The 16,089-nt window shown below is 37.8% G+C and overlaps 3 protein-coding genes across 7 annotated transcripts in view; 1 reads left to right on the top strand and 2 right to left on the bottom strand.

Moving 5' to 3' along the window:
- Positions 1–16,089, bottom strand: part of LOC129796090 (zinc finger protein 431-like) — a 382,644-nt gene that overhangs the window by 280,732 nt on the left and 85,823 nt on the right. The gene's annotated exons all lie outside the window — the stretch shown is intronic.
- LOC129796091 (integrator complex subunit 10) lies at positions 5–2,148 on the top strand. Its single transcript, XM_055837810.1, has 3 exons — positions 5–299; positions 363–630; positions 698–2,148. The coding sequence occupies exons 1-3, from the start codon at positions 103–105 to the stop codon at positions 2,102–2,104; spliced, it is 1,872 nt and encodes a 623-aa protein (XP_055693785.1). The 5' UTR covers positions 5–102; the 3' UTR covers positions 2,105–2,148.
- On the bottom strand, positions 2,138–15,894 carry LOC129796037 (huntingtin-interacting protein 1). 5 transcript variants are annotated; one of them, XM_055837699.1, is made up of 7 exons: positions 15,451–15,770; positions 12,496–12,644; positions 11,915–12,336; positions 10,657–10,718; positions 8,934–10,582; positions 6,742–7,213; positions 2,138–3,222 (listed from the first exon to the last, which is right to left on the bottom strand). In XM_055837699.1, exons 2-7 carry the CDS (start codon positions 12,526–12,528, stop codon positions 2,318–2,320), a joined length of 3,543 nt encoding a protein of 1,180 aa, XP_055693674.1. In that variant the 5' UTR covers positions 12,529–12,644; positions 15,451–15,770; the 3' UTR covers positions 2,138–2,317. The 5 variants fall into 5 exon arrangements, with proteins under 5 accessions (XP_055693674.1, XP_055693672.1, XP_055693673.1 ...); XM_055837697.1 differs by lacking the exon at positions 15,451–15,770 and adding an exon at positions 13,834–13,934; XM_055837698.1 differs by lacking the exon at positions 15,451–15,770 and adding an exon at positions 13,516–13,735.

The following is a 16,089-nucleotide window of genomic DNA, read 5'->3' as shown; positions in this document are numbered from 1 at the left end:
CCGGGCTTTTTGGGATTTGTAAAAAGTAGGGTTATGGTTGTTATTTGGAAACATTTCAAACGTCAAATTCAGGAAAAGCCGGGAGGAAAATAGGGAAAATTGATGGATGTCTTTACGGAGGAGCAGTATTTGATATCCCGGGCAAAGAGTGGACTCCTCAAGGATCCATACGAAGCCAAGGCATGGATAATCACAGCAAAAACTCTCTACCCCAATGATTTTGGCATTCAATTCGAGGCATACAAACTGGAAAAGTCGGAAAATAACTATGAGGAAGCTGCTAAATGCTTCAGCTACATGTAAATTCTTCTTTTAAGTAATCCAGAGGAAGACAAGCCAATGCTCAAACTTTCTTTTTGCAGTGTTGTAACGTTCCAGAATCAATCTGTTGATCTCTGGAATGAGCTATCTGTGGAAATCTCCAATCTCACTGCGGCTCTACGTCGCGTTCCTGAGAGTGGAATGTCCGGGGAGCAGGATTTCTACTTCAAGATGTTCCAGCACATCTCGTCGGAGGTGCAGCACAAGATTCTCCTACTAACTGCAAATCATTCAGAGAGCAATCTTGATCACTGCCGAATGATTCTTTTGCTCCTCAAGCGATTCCCTCAGGCCATCTCGACGCACATTGTATGTAATTTTATGCTAAATGTTTTTTGAGGTAGAATTTCTCACACAATCCTTGTTTCGTCCTTAGCCGCGGCTCTTGGAAACACTCGTTCAGGGAGTCCCGACGAATCCTCAGTATCGCACAATGCTGATCAATGAGACTCTCCCGTTGGTTTTGGCACGTCCTGTAGAGCTTTCTAGTGATCTCGTGCATCGAATACTCAACATATGCCTGGAGCACTACGTGGGGCAATTGCTGAAGGAGGACGATGACAAGGACAAGACGGAGTGTTGGAGGAAGATTTTTGATATTGTTGAAACACTCGGTGGGTTACTAAAGTGGGAACCTTTTCTCCCATACAACCGTACATGGAGCAAGGAAATCTATTGGCAGAAGCTCATAAAAATTGTCTCATCTGCTCCACCAAAACCATCGGAGAATAAACAAATTCTCTTCCTTGGGAGTATCCTCTTCATTTTCGCCCTGCAGGAATACATTGATAACATTACGCACAAAATTCAGGACACAGATGTGAGCTACATCCTCGTGGAGGGATTCCGTGATGATGTTGGAGCACCCAAGAGGAGATTGTCAGACGGGATGCCAGGGGAAGCAGTTAAGATTGCCGTGAATCCCCCATGCAACGTTGAGACACCCAATTGTCTCATCACAGCAGCTCATTGTTGGCAACTTTTGCACTCCAATGAGATTCTCCAAATGGATTTTGGGCAGTTGCTGATGAATCTCCCCATTACGGAGTGGGTGAATCATTTTCTGTTGGACTTAGCCGTGTATTTGGGGCGCAATGATGACATTCATGCCAATTTGCAGGCACTGAAGGACACACTGGACAAGCAGGTGCGCCTCCTGAGCTTGTCTGTGAGTCAGGAGAACATCAATGTTGCGGCATTTAATCACATTTGCACCATTCTCAGTGAACTTCCCACCATTTCGGGCACAGAGTACCTCCGGAATCTCTGTGGAAGTGGCCCTGGGCGTCATCTTGTGCTCCTTCCACTCACACGGAAGGCCATCACGCAGTACTGCACAAAAGCCCTTGTTACGGTGCTGAAAAAGAAAGTTCTTCACGATAGTTCGTGCAGTAGTGCCGTCCTGGGGAATCTCCTCGTACTCCTTCAGCTCGATTGGCCCCTTGAGACGGCTTTTGCGGAAACAATCTTCGACGTTATACGAACACGAAGGAATTTCACTTATCACCAATTCTCCAGCTACATCATTAATATTGACATGATTGAGGAATTTACGTACATGTGGAATCCCCAGGGGGAGGAGATTCGACTTGAGCTGACTGTGCCACAGGCACCGAAGCCCCATCGAATTGGCACACGTGGCTCCGATAAGGGGGTCAAGGAGGACTTTAAGCACATCATACGGCAACAAATTGCCCGAAGTGGCGAAGACATTGACACCCTTGTGGCTCAATTTATTGTCCAGGAGCGCCTGCAGCTCATCCAATGTATCTTTGAGAGTTGAATTGTTGTAAAAATGACACAAAAAATACACAAATTGCGTAAATATTACAGTTTATTCCTCAAATCTCTGATTCTCTTTAAAAAAAAAAATAATAAAGAAACATCCGGGATTTCTTAGACTTTCCGGAGAGGATTAAAAAAAAACTACTAATCGATAAAATAGAAAATTTCGGTACAAAAAAAAGTGATTAATGGTTGCGGGAGCTGTGATGCTTTATACTTTGTTCCCCTCCTCGCCGGATTGATAATTTTTCCTCCGGAATGCCGCTAAGAGAAGTCTCTCGGATTCCAGAGCTTGCTCCAGCTCCAGCACACGTACCTTCAGTTCCATCTCCATGCGTTTTGCCTGATGCACCGTGAGCTTCTCCAAGTCCAAATCCTGCGAATCCTCGAGGCGTTTCGTGCAATCCTTGGCTGTTGCCACAACAGTTGCCGTTGATTGTGTCACATTCTTCGAAGCAGCACCAAGCGCAGCAAGATTCCCACTTCCACGGGGCGCTTTAACACGACTCGCCACCACGAGTTGCGTTGTGGAGGCTGCAATCTCTTGTGCAGCCACTACCAAGTCCAATTGATGCTTAGCATCACCCGATACCGCCTTATTGGCAGCCACAACGAGGAAATTAGCCCCCTGTGCGACACTCTTAGCTGCCGAAATGAGCCCTTCGGTCCACTGATGGTTCCTCTTGTAGAATTCCTTTGCTGTCGCCGTACCCTTGCCCACGGCAACAATTTCTCCCTGTACAAGACGCGATTTCTGCACCAACACCCGTATGGCCTGCATGAGGGATGTGCATGCATCGAGAATTTTTTCATTCACCTCCAACTTCACACCCGAATCCGATGCCCGAGACGCCGACAGCATCTCCTCAATGCGCGTAGCTGCCTCCTCAATGGCCTTATCCATACTCGATAGCTCCTGCTCAAACATATCCCCGATATTTTCCGTTGGATCCAACTTCTTACTCAATGCCCCAACACGTTCAGCAATTGCCTGGAGGTGTGTCTTGGTCTCACTGAGGCAATTTGCAGCAACTGCAGTGTCCTTTGTACTGAGGAGACTCTCAAAAAGCCCCACGTGATGCTTATTGTACCAATTTTTGAGTTCTTCAGCAATTTCTATTGTAAAAGAAATAATGAATATTTCTCTTTTAGTTTTTTTTTTAACTATTTTAGGACATTTTTATGAGAAAAAAAATCTAATATTCTAAATAGCATAGCTAGGAATGATGTTTGGGTGATTTAAACATAATAAAAAAATTAAAACAGTTGAAATATTCATTTAGAGATAAAAATTAAATTATTTCCTAACTAAAAATTACAAAAACAAATATTTTTAATCATAAAAAACGTCAAATGTTAGAATGAAAATGTTGAACAAAAATAGAACGTATTATAAAATAAACGTTAAATGTTTTAAAAGAAATGCTAAACGTTAGAAAGGAAATGTCGAATGTCAAATTGAAACGTCAAGTATTATAAATGTCAAACTATATTACTTTGAGATATATCTGTTATAGAAATGTCAAATGTTATAAAAGGAACGTTAAACATTATAAATGAAACGTCAAAAGCATCAAAGATTAGAATTTGAACGTCAAACGTTAGAAAGAAAATGTTAAAAGTCAAATTGAAACGTGAAAGATTATAAATGTCAAACTATATTACTTTGAGATTTATGTATTATAGAAATGTCAAATGTTAGAAAAATATCGTCAAACTTTAGAAAAGGAACGTTAAACATTATAAATGAAACGTCGAAAACATCAAAAGTTAGAACTATAACGTCAGATTTTATAAAACTCCAATGTTAAAAATGATACAACAAACAAAAAGGAACCTTTAATATTTAGAAAGGGAATGCCAAACGTTAGAAAGAAAATGTCAAATATTATAAATGTAAGAAAAAAAAACGTCAAAAGCATAATAAGTTAGGATTTGAAAGTCAAATACTATAATGGCAAACGTTAAAAGTGAAAAGGAACCTGGAATATTTAGAAAAGGAGTGCAAAACGTTACAAAGAAAATGTTAAACGTCAAGTTAAACTATTAAGTATAGTTACGTCAAATTTAATAATAAAAATGTCAAATGAAAGAAAAGGAACTTCAAACATTACAAAAAAAAAACTTTAAACGCAAGAATTATAGAAACAAATTGTCAATAGCTCGAGAGCAAAACAAACTAAAAATTTTCCCCAGCATCCCCTAATTGCCCAGGATGTGAAAATCCTGAGATGAGATCCCCAATTCGGAGGTCACTTTATCATTACCAATGAGAAGTCACCACAATTCCGGCGAAAAACTAAAAATTTTGCCCCAGTATCCCCTAATTGTCCAGAATGTGACAATCCTGGGATGAAATCCACAATCCAGGGGTCACTTTTTATTTTCTTTCAATTTCTATTTGAATTTTGTAAATTCCGCTATGTTTCTAAGAATGCGAGATATTGAGAAAAGAAATAATAAAGATGGCGGCAAAGATGGCCACCATACTGATTTTAAGATTTTTTATTTATTAATTTTTCAAAATAGTCTTATAAACTTTGGTAAATTTCAAAATTTCAGCCTTCTGAGTAAAAGGCTGTTGTGGAATCACCCATCTTTACGAGATTCTTCATCTTAAGGCACTCACATCTGATGCCTTTTTACCTTTCAACAGCATGATCATCTTCTCCTCTTTTGTCTCAGCCCAGATGTTACCATAGCTACTCACTAGCTCGCCCTTCTTGCTCATATCAATCTCTATGCCAGTGGACTCCTTAGCTGAGCTACTAAGTGTCTGTTTACTGGCAAGAGAGGGCAACACAGCCTGCTTTTTGGTAGCAGGCATCGTAGCCTTTGCCAATTCAGCTGCGCCTGCTGGAACTATTCAGTCCTGTCCTGTTCCTGCACTGCTCCCAGGCTGTGTCACACTGGTCTTGGTCACCAGTGGTGGAGCAGTCCTCAGCGCCAAGTTTTCTGCCAGAGAGATCCTCCTTGCAGCATAGTTCTGCGAATCATTGTAGATGTTGATCAATGCCTCAGGGGTGTCAGGGACCAGGTTCTGGTCCACCCCTCCAGTGGCATATTTGCACATCAACCTGATCTTCCCTTCATCTGGCTTCTTGTTTGCCTTAGAGTACTCTTCTACTATCTTACCAACGATGATTTTGCGCAGGACCATGTCCTTCAAGTTGCGAGTGACACATAGGCTGAAAATGGTGGCAATGGTGCCATCTGAATATGGCAGCACGTGGCCACCCGGTTGTGCACTTGCATTGATCATTATCAGCAAGTCATTCGTTGGGACACCATAATCTTCTGCCATCTTCGTTATCTCATCTCTAGAGAAACAAACACGTGCTAGCGGTGTCATCAGAATTTTGTCCTGATGCTGCCTAATAACTCTGCAGAATACATCAACTGCTAGAAGGCTAGCAGTCTTGACAGACAGTTGAATGTGAGAATGGTTGCGATTGAAGTTGTACTTGGCATTTCCACTCTCGAATGGTATGATTTTGATGTAATGGGTGCCGAGGATGTGACCAGAGCGGCTCTCAGCAAGCGAATTACTGTCAGCTTGCACACTTGCTTGCTTCTGATCTTCAGTGACATCATAGGAGAAGACCCACACCTTATAATTCGTCTTTGGGTTAACCTGTCTTGCAGCAGGTCCGACTTTATGAATCATCATAGAGCAGAATTCCAAGCAGATGTACTTCTTCTCATCATCAAATGTTTCATTTGTAAAATCAGGCATGTGATGCGAGAAGATTTCTCTTATCTCGGCATAGCTGATGGCATCTCCCCCATACCTTTCATCAAACTCTGCCTTCGTGTACCCTTGCAGATTGAAGATCTTATCTGCATGCCCCACTAGTGCTTGCCAGTTGGCACCGGTCAGAGCATCAGTAATGATCTTTGCCTGGGCAGGTGTAGAGATAATGGGTAGGTCAGCTGTAGTACTTACAGGCATGTCTGAGTTCGCCATTTTCACTATCAGTGAGGTTTTCCTGATGTGGTGGCAAAGCACCAAGCTCCACCTGAAAAGCGTATGGAATGTGGGAAGTTGAGGATACCTCTAGTGAGGATTCGTAGACTTCAACACCTGTAACGTTATCAGTGGAGATTCTTGTTGCTGGTGCGTCAAAATATGTGCCACAGTTGCAGTACAGTTATGCTTGCTTGTTTTTGATTATTGTCAGTGTGATTCGATATCGCATTGAAGGATAGTCTATCGATTTGCACAGAGTACTGCTGCTGACTTCTCGAATCGTGTAGAAAATTGAACTCCGCTTCTCGGCTTACAACTCCAAACTGTCTTTTATTGTATATTTTTGCCATATTTATAGGTACAATATATATGGCAACACCATTGTATATATACGTGTATATATATGTATGTGTAAAATGAAATGGTTTAGTCCTTAATCATAACCTTTTTCAGATTATTATTTTATGGGAATAATAAAGCTTGTAATGATTAGATTTAAGTATCTACACTTAATTCCTATTTTTTAATCCTCCAAAAGTCATTAAAATCTCCTTATTAAGGGGTCTTTAAAGTCTTTAAGAAGCTTTATGGAATAATGAGTTTTTTTTCTTTTAAATTGGAAAGATTTTCGGGTTAAAACTAAAGAAGATTATGGATTTACTCACGTTCTCCATATTCAATGTCAGACGTGGAGCTACAGACGATGGCTCCTTGCATTTGAACGGTTGCCATGAGGTGTCCCGCCATGATAATTTTGCGCGCAAATGTCTCAACACTTGAATTATCCGCCACATACTGCTCATGCCCAATTCCCAATTTTGTCAGCACATCCGTGAGTTCTTCGGCCAAGAGCCCAAAGTAGGCGGCACTTCCGGCTGGTCCACTGCTGAATTCATCCTCAGAAACAGCCCTTGTTGCCAATGCCTCGCTGGACTTGATGCACGCCTCCAGGAGTGATCGTACAACGACTTCTCCGTGAATTTGAGCATCCTTGAGGGCAGCCTCGAGATTCCCAACGGTCTCCAATGTTGCAACGTGCTTCTCCTCCAATTCGGTCTGTTGATGAAGTAAATCTTGCAAATCACATTCCCTATCAGATCTTTCCAACATCAGACGATCGTAGTTCTGCACGAGAAGCTAAAAAAAAAGTTTTGTTCGCAGCGGAAGGAGAAAGATTAAAACACTTCCTGGTTTATTTTTTTTTCGTTTGTAACCAGCATGTGTGGATGGAGGAGGATTAAATGGGGGGAATAATGAGGAATGTCTTTAAGTGGGAATTTTATTGTTTTTTTCTTTTAGATTTGTTACCGTGTCTGAACTACATGTCTGCATGTGGTGTAAGAGTCTGATGTTGATTTGTTTGTAAGCTGAAAGAGTGGGTTTTAATATGTTCTAAAAACTGAGACGCCACGAAAAAACTAATGATTGAGCCAATAAATGTTCAATCATGATTGAATAATCATTTTGATCAACAATTGATAAATCAATTGAGCCAGCTAATCGATTGATCAATTATTGGTCATCTATGCGGACCTAAATTGACTCAATATCAAAAGTATCAATTTGAGTCAATTATTGATCAATTATTGAATGAATTATTGATCATGGATTGACGACTATTGAACAAATATTGTTTTTGTTTTTTATTATCATTCAGTTGGTCAATATATACCGAGTAAACATATTTTGCCAATCATTGATCTATTATTGAGGTCAATATTGAGTCAATATAGGTCCGCGTAGATGATCAATTATTGAGCAATCAGAATTGATCAATAATTGACCAATGATTGATCAATCGTTTGACGGGCTCAATTGATTTATCAATTATTGATCAATTAATGATCAATCAATATTGATTGAACTTTTATTAACTCAATTATTTGTTTACTGGGTGTATGTGGAAATATTGTTCAATCAATATTGAGTCAATTTTAACCCTTTAAGGTTTATTGGGTCATACGCTGACCCAAAGACTTGATTTTGAAAATATTTCATTTTGTATTGTTATTTTATGAATATTGAGTCCAAATTAGTACAGGACTATATCTTTACAATCCCAGATCATTTTATGATCACAAAAGAATATCTTCAAGGACTCACAGGATCAGAAAGGACGAAAAACCGAAAATTTTGGAGTTGCGATTTTTTGCCACAAATGTCTTATTTGAGCTCAAAGGAACCCCCAAAAATTATTTTTAGTTCAATCAGCTCGCTAGATTAATCGCGGACCTGAAAGGGTTAACTCAATCAATATTGATCATAGATTGATCGACTATTTGCCAAATATTTTTCTTCGAAATTGTTTTCAATTTATGCTCAATTATCGGTCAATTTTATAATTTTTGTCAGGTTGTAGTTATTTTTTTTTTCAACTTTTTAGGATTCTTTTTTACCTGTTTTTTGGGTTTTCTAAATAAAATTTTTATTATCATATTGTGTTTTAGGGCAATTATTTTTTGTGTTTGATCAATCAATCAAATTGACTACTAATTGAGCTATAATTGTCTATCAATTTGATTAATCAACAATTGACCAATTATTTTCAATCAATCTGATTGATCAACAGTTGATCAACTATGCGGTCCTACATTGACACAATATTGAGCTCAATAATTAATCAATTATTGGCAAAACTTGTTTACTGGGTTGTCAGAAGATTTTTATTTCCCAGTAAAATCTCGGAGGATTATTTAATCAAATGATTTATGAGGGAAATTAGTAAAAGCATAAATTAACTTGCTCTCAAACCTGCGAAGGTGTTAAATATATGTAGTTAAAACATAAAATATGAAAGAAATTACACGTAAAGGCGTCTCAGCTTTTTTACTTGAAAATAATGAAATAACCAACTTACCTCGTGTTTAGTTTTAATGTCCTCAATATTACCCTTGAGTGCCTCAATTTCGCCCTTTGCTTTACTCAGCTGTGCTTCCAGAGTCCCCTGGATGCTTTCCATTTCTTCGGATTTACTTTGTAGATCATTTTTAAGGCCTTCAATCTCCTGACAAAGATTCTCTTTATCTGTTTTGAGTGCTTCTCTCTCATCTTCAACTTGTTTAATCGTCTCCTCGAGTTCTGCCTTGAGCTCTTCACCCTTCTTGACTTCTTCGCTGTATTTACAATTTAGCACCTCAACTTCCTTCTCTCGCTCCACCAGCACTTCAGCTAATTTCGCATCCAGCTCATCCTTTTCACTCTGCAGCGTTGCAATTTGTTTCTCAAAATCCTCCTGCAGCTCCGTCGTCTCTTTGGAACCCTTCTCAAGCTCCACCCTTAGATGCTCAATCTCCTTCTGCAAATTACCAATTTCCTCAACATGACTGGCTTTGAGTGCATCCAAATTCGCAGTGAGAGATTCCTTCTCACCACTTAGATCCTCCCTTGCTGTCTGTAGTTGTTCATTCTCAATCTTTGCCTCCTCCATGGATTTACTCAAGTTCTCACATGTTATTCGCAATTCGGCAATTTCAGCTGATCTACTTGCTTCCATATCTTCAAATTTCTCCTGAAGCTCCTTGAATTTTGCCTGCAATTCCTCATTCTCCTGACGCACCACATTGGAGCTCTGCTGCAGATGTTCCTCCGCTTTTGCCTGCTCATGCTCCAAATCTTCGAGTTTGCACCTCAATTCTTCCTTCTCTTTGGTAACATCCGAAATCATCTTTGACGTCGTTGCAAGTTGCTTACTCACCTCTCCATGTTGCCTCAGGAGCTTCACATGCTCATCCCGTATTTGACCATACATTGTTTTCAATTTCTGAAATTTCTCCTCACTCGCTTTTGCACGTTCCTCCTCCGCAATGGCCTTCTGCTCCAATGTTGGTGCAGTTTCAGCTTTCAATTCAAGCTCTTCCTTTTGCATCTTTATCAGCTCCATCTCATCCTGTGCCTGTGCCAGCTCTGAATGCATCGTGGCCATTTGCTCCTCAAACCGTGTCTGTAGCTCCCGATTTTCCACATTGCAACTCTTAACCGTACGCCCCAGACGATCAACTTCCAATTGCAAATGCCTAATTAATTCGTCCCTTTCGATGATTAATTTTTCAAAATCAACTGCCGGTGGTGGCGGTGGTTGCTCAACTTCGTGCGGTCGTTGCTGTTGCACCGTCATATCCACGAGATTATCCACAAACTCCTCAACATCAGGCTCGGGCTCTTGATCCGGGATCACAACAACGGGTGCTTGATATTCCCCAAAATCAACTTGGGAGGAGAAATTTGGAGCATGCGACGGTAGCTGGGGCACCGTGATGAGCGTCATGAAGTATTGCAAACTCCGTGATTCATCGTAGAACTTTGAGAGCTGCCCAAAGGCAGTCCGGAAGCGCTCACGATGTCCCGTCAGCAGTTCCGCGGGTAAATTTGAATGCAATTTAAACATTATGCGCACAAGGAAGTCATACAGGGGACTCGAATCTTGAATACAGGGAATGAGTGGAGCAACACGACACTGACCAGCAGATGTCATCGAACTCACATGGAACGAAGTTAGACTTTTGAAAACTAATTGAAAAGGAAAATTTATAAAAGTTTTTAATAAAACAAATTTTTTTAAACAAAAATTTAATAAAACTCACCTGCATCCTGGAGGGCGATTATTTCGTCGAGATAGTCAAACATTTCAACGGCCAAATGGAAACTGAATTAGCAAAAAAGACAAAATTGCGAGTTAAAGAAAGGAATTAGGAGCTGGTGAAAATAAAATGTTTTTATATTTCTTTGGTTTTTTTTAAACATCGTTTTAAAATGTTGGTCACATTTAAAGATTTTCCTCAAAACACAAAGGTAGGTTTTTCTCAGGATCTACTGGATGGATTTTGATGGGGTAAAAAGCAAATGAAAGAGGAAGCATTAGCGGAGAATGTACCGGAACAAATTTTTGAATTTCGACTCCTAAGCTGAGAAAAATAGATAAATATTCTTATTGACTTTTCTCAACTTCCGAGTCGAAATTCAAAATTTTGTTCCGGTACATTCTCCGCTAATCCTCCCTCTTTCATTTACATTTTACCCCATCAAAATCCATCCAGTATAGATCCTGAGAAAAACCTGAGGAAAAGTCGGAAAATCACAAATGTAACTAACATCTGAAAACCAAGTTTAAGAAAAATAATATTATAACGGCTTTTCCAAGAGAGTCCCCTTAAGAATTCTGAGAATTTCATCTTTAAACTTTATTTTAAATGAGTTTCAACCAAAAAAAATCGGACTAATAATCTGTAAAAAATGGAAAATTTGTTTCTTTCACATTTCTATGTCTCTTTCTATGTATTTTATGAATAACATAAAAAATACAAATAAAAGTGAATAAACTCCTTTGGAATTTAATTCAAAAAATATTTCTAATCATAAAAATGTTAAACAAATATTTCAATATCAAAAATTGCTTGATTTTTCGTCTTTTACATTCACGCTTCGGTTGAACTTGTTATGAAATATTTAAAAAAAAAAATGAATTTCTGAACTTTTACTCTCCACAAATTTAATGGATTAAATGGATGAAATTGAAGATTATTATTTAATTCATTTATTTGATCACGCAATAGTGTAAAGGTTTAAACAAGCAAATACTTTTAATTGCAAATCTATCAATATTTCCTTTACTATAATGTTGTGCAAATTGAACTATAAATCTTCCTTTGCTGAGGATTAAATTATATAAACATTTCTCTTAAAATTTAATCGTGACCACAGTTTGATAGAATCTCATGTCAATTTTCTTTTAATTTAATTGCTTTCAATTAAAGTTTGATATTTTTATTTCATAAATTGATAAATCACATTAAGCAGAGCGAGGGAACACATCTATTTGATTTAAAAATAAATTAAACTCACTAGTAGTTGATGTCATTGCCCCCAATATGCTCCAATTCCCCCTTCTTCAGTGCCATACTCCCCGGAAATCGTGGATTTCTATCGTGAAACTCCAACTTTGTCACCAAGAGCTTCGTGTACTGCTTTATGCATGCCCCATAGCCATCCTTGAGGTGCCCCCAGAGCTTCCCTAGCTCCGTGAGCATTCCACGTTGTCTCAGTGAGTGCTGACACGACAGTGGGTGCCCCTCCCGCAGCACTTTGTGCAGTAAATGACAAAATTTCCACGCTGTGATGCGATTCTCCTGAAGAGGCTGGCGCAGGGCAATTGCCCAAAAAGAATGGGCTCCACCACTGTGGAATGTCCCAATAATTGCTGCCCGCGCATGTTTCACCTTCAGTGGAAACTCCGCAGGATTGAGAGCCTTGCTGATACTGATGGTCTATTGAAAGTTTCAATTTTTTTTTCATCAAGAAAATTGGGAAAATTAGGTAATGCACATATAGCTTAGAATTTATTCGACTTTATCTAATCTATGTAAACGATATTTAAAAAAAATAAAATAAAACAGCAAAAAAGATACAAAATACGATAATCTCACCAACTGATAAAAGACTTTGTCAGACTGTGCCATAATTGCAATAAGTATGTTGTTTCAGAAAATTCGCTTGTTAGTAAGGAACATATAGGATGGACGTGCAAAGGTTAATCACAATATTTCTCCCTTTTTTTATTAATTCACTTTTTCACCTAGAAGAAAAATTGGTAGAAGGAAAATAAGTCAAGAGATTAATTTAGCACAAACACGACATTATTTAATGACAAAAAAACAAAGAGTTTCTGCAGAGGAACTAAAGGATATTAAAATTAAATATACCGTATTTGACCGCATATAAGCCGCGTTCTATTTTTTTAATTTCTCTAGGAACAAAATAAAAATCAACTAAAAATTATAATCAAATTTTTCTCATTTGAAAAATTGAACTAAAACAATGCATTGCGCTGTCTTTTATTTCCTTTATTTCAATAACCTTCTTAACGCCTTGCCCGATTTTAACGTATAAAGCAGTAATTTGTGTAATCTTATAAGCTCTTAAAAAATGGACATATTTATTATTCTTTCATTTTACTTTAAGAAGATTTTCCATTTTCTAATGACAGGATGAGGGCTTATAAGTAGCCCAAGAGATTTACCTAAAAACCCTATAAAATGACGTCACTATTGTGTTATTCGTAGTTTCAAATACCTATGTGAAACATTCATACTGATGTTTCTTCGATGAATCTTGAGAATAATTTTTATGATTCATGCATGTAGACACAAAACCACAACAATGACGTTATTGTTAGAATTTTTTGACAAAATTTAATAATTTTTTAGAAATTTTCTTTGACAAATTTTCATTTCGTCTTGTTTCTCTACAAGATAGATTACGCGTATTTTTAGTGTTTTCTCAAGGAAGAGCTTCCCATATTGAAACGAATAAACACCTTCAAATGTGTAACAACGACCTTAATGCTGTGAAATACGGTATTTAAATTCGTCTCATCAATAAATTTTAATTAGACAAATATTCAGTCCTTTTTAGCAATTAATAAATCCTTAAAACTTCTAGAACACCTTCTAAAATTTCAAAGATTTCAAGGATTTCTTGGTCTTCTCCTTTTTCTTAAAACTTTACGAACAACCACATCTATCGATTCACGTTATCAGTGACTGATTTGCTTGATATAGAACAAAAATGAGACATTCGAGGGATCTTCAGATACCCATTAAATGTCTTTTACACAGGTACTTTACACCAGAAATTTATAATGCTTTCATAAGACTAAACTAAAGGACAATACTCTTTGAAACACAAATATTTTTTTTTCTACAAAATCCACAAAATTTTTCTTATTAATTTAATTACGCAAAAATAAGAGAAAAAAAAAACACCTGTTTGCGTGCGCGACAGGTCCCAGCCCCAACTGAAACCTCTGACTGATTGGGGACACGAAAAAAGCCGTGCCTTATCGCACAGAAATAGTCTGTGGTGAATGAATCAGAAGCCGATAAGTGAAAATTCGAAAATTCTGTGTGATTTTATGGATATGTTGGGGATTTTTCATTCCATCCATAACTTACACAACACACATCGTTATGTGTTCCAGGAATTTCTTTTGATTTTCAGACAAAAAAAAATTAAACAGCCTAGGACAATACTTTCTGCTTAAAGAATATAATAAAAAATTAGTCATTGAAGGAGGAAATTTGCTGAAAAGACAACAAAGGCCTGACTTTGTGCAAAATGACTCCACAATTGGGTAAAATGCCTGCGAAACACTCACGAATTTGCTTAGTCGTGAATAAAATATCACGACCTTTAGCAATATCTCTTTCCCAAAATATAATGCTTCCATCAACATGAAGAGATTGGTAAATGCCCAAGATGTGAGTACTTTGTGAAAAATCGTTTATTTTTTCATGTCTCATCATAGTATAGATAAAAGACCCTCCTATATTCCATAGAAATGCAAATACTAATTGGTTTACAGACGAAATAGCGTTTTTTTTTCTTTATTAATACAACAACGTAAGATGTATAAGATGCTCATTTTATGCTTACTGGTGAGAAACTTTTATAATAAAAAATTATAAATCTTTGATGGGTTTATATACTTTCAGACAAGAATAATAATTTTTATAAAGAAACTTTAAAAAGATTTTTTTATTGTTTTATTGTTCAATTTTTATGCAGAATTTGACGCTATAATATCTAGAAAATTATCTAAATAAAAAATTCAATAAATAGTTTGATTTTTTTTCGAAAAAAAATGAAAAAAAAATACAATCCAATTCAGTCTATGCGGGTTGTATTAATTATTGCATCGACATGTGAAGAAAAACGGAGTAATTTTCATTGAGATGCTCTTCGCTGACTAATATGTGCAAATTACATATTACAGAGTGAGATAAAAAAGACCTTCACATTTGTATGCAATGCTAATCGACAGAATGAATGCTTTTTTATCTTAGAGCAACATTTAGTTATTTTCTTACAAGAAAAATCATTGAATTTAATCAGAAAAAAATTGTAAAAATTAAAAATTGAAATAATCAAAATGAAATGAATTTGCAACTTTTTTTTAGACCTGATGAAAAAGTAAAAAAAAGCCCCCGAAACGTTGTGATCGTCTTGAGAAATTTCTAAGTGGTGCCCTCTATTTTTTTAATCCTTCACTAAAGCTATTCGGCCCCAATCTCCCCTAATTTGTAATATATTTTGCAATTTGCGCGGATTTATACATTCGCGTATTGCCCAAGTGTGCACAAAACGCATAAAAAACATGAAAAACATGCAGAACTATGGGCATGACGGTGCGTAATGTTGGTGTGTGGAGTGCGTTGGGAATGAGCCAGAGGAAGTTGTGAATGAATAAAATAGCCGAGATGAATGGGAGTCGAGCGAGGAGTGTGGGCAGAGTGAGAAAGCTTTACAAATGGGTGCACGTAGCGGGGCCAACGAGTGCAGGGCGGTGCTCCAGCCACACCCGGATTTGCTTGGAAACTCACCAAGCACTTGAGGAATTGCTCCTGCTCAATTTCTGCATGAGATTTCTTCGGTTGCAGGATGGAGGGCAGATGAATTGAAGCCATAATTGCATTGAAGAACGCCCAAAAACTTTGATTTTCACACCTAATTCACACAATTTCCCCACGAGTTTTCCAATTCTACACAACAAACGGATTCTTGGGCACTTTTTCTTGCATTCGTTGCACTAAAATTAAAAATATCAAGCACTTGTTTGCGGGAAAACTAACTTTTTTATGCACGTCGAGCTGTCACTTCACTCTTCTACATAATAAAGAAAAGTCAGTTTGTTTTTGTAATCGTCGTTCCTTCTTTCCTAAACAAAATCTACACCGTTTGACCGTTCGAGATGAAATTTGGTACAGAGGCTCCTCAAAGCAGGCTGTTTTGAGTGGCCGTATTCATTTTCTCCCCTATGCCCCCTTTGTAGCACCGCAAAAATATTTTTTACGCAGTTTTTGCGAATTTTTGAATTTGGCGCCAGAAATGTTGTCTCAAAAGCAGCAACCTGGTTATTTTCGGCACTACTATTTGCTCAAGAGAAAATGAGATGGATGAATTTCAGCGCTATTTGTCTCCCTCACACTTTGTTTTTCGCAATTTTCTCGCGTTTTCGATTG

The sequence above is a fragment of the Lutzomyia longipalpis genome, chromosome 4 (genome assembly GCF_024334085.1).
Source record: "Lutzomyia longipalpis isolate SR_M1_2022 chromosome 4, ASM2433408v1".
Lineage (NCBI taxonomy): Eukaryota > Metazoa > Arthropoda > Insecta > Diptera > Psychodidae > Lutzomyia > Lutzomyia longipalpis.
The sequence above is the reverse complement of the archived record's forward strand: the minus strand, read 5'-3'. Positions and strand labels throughout refer to the sequence as shown.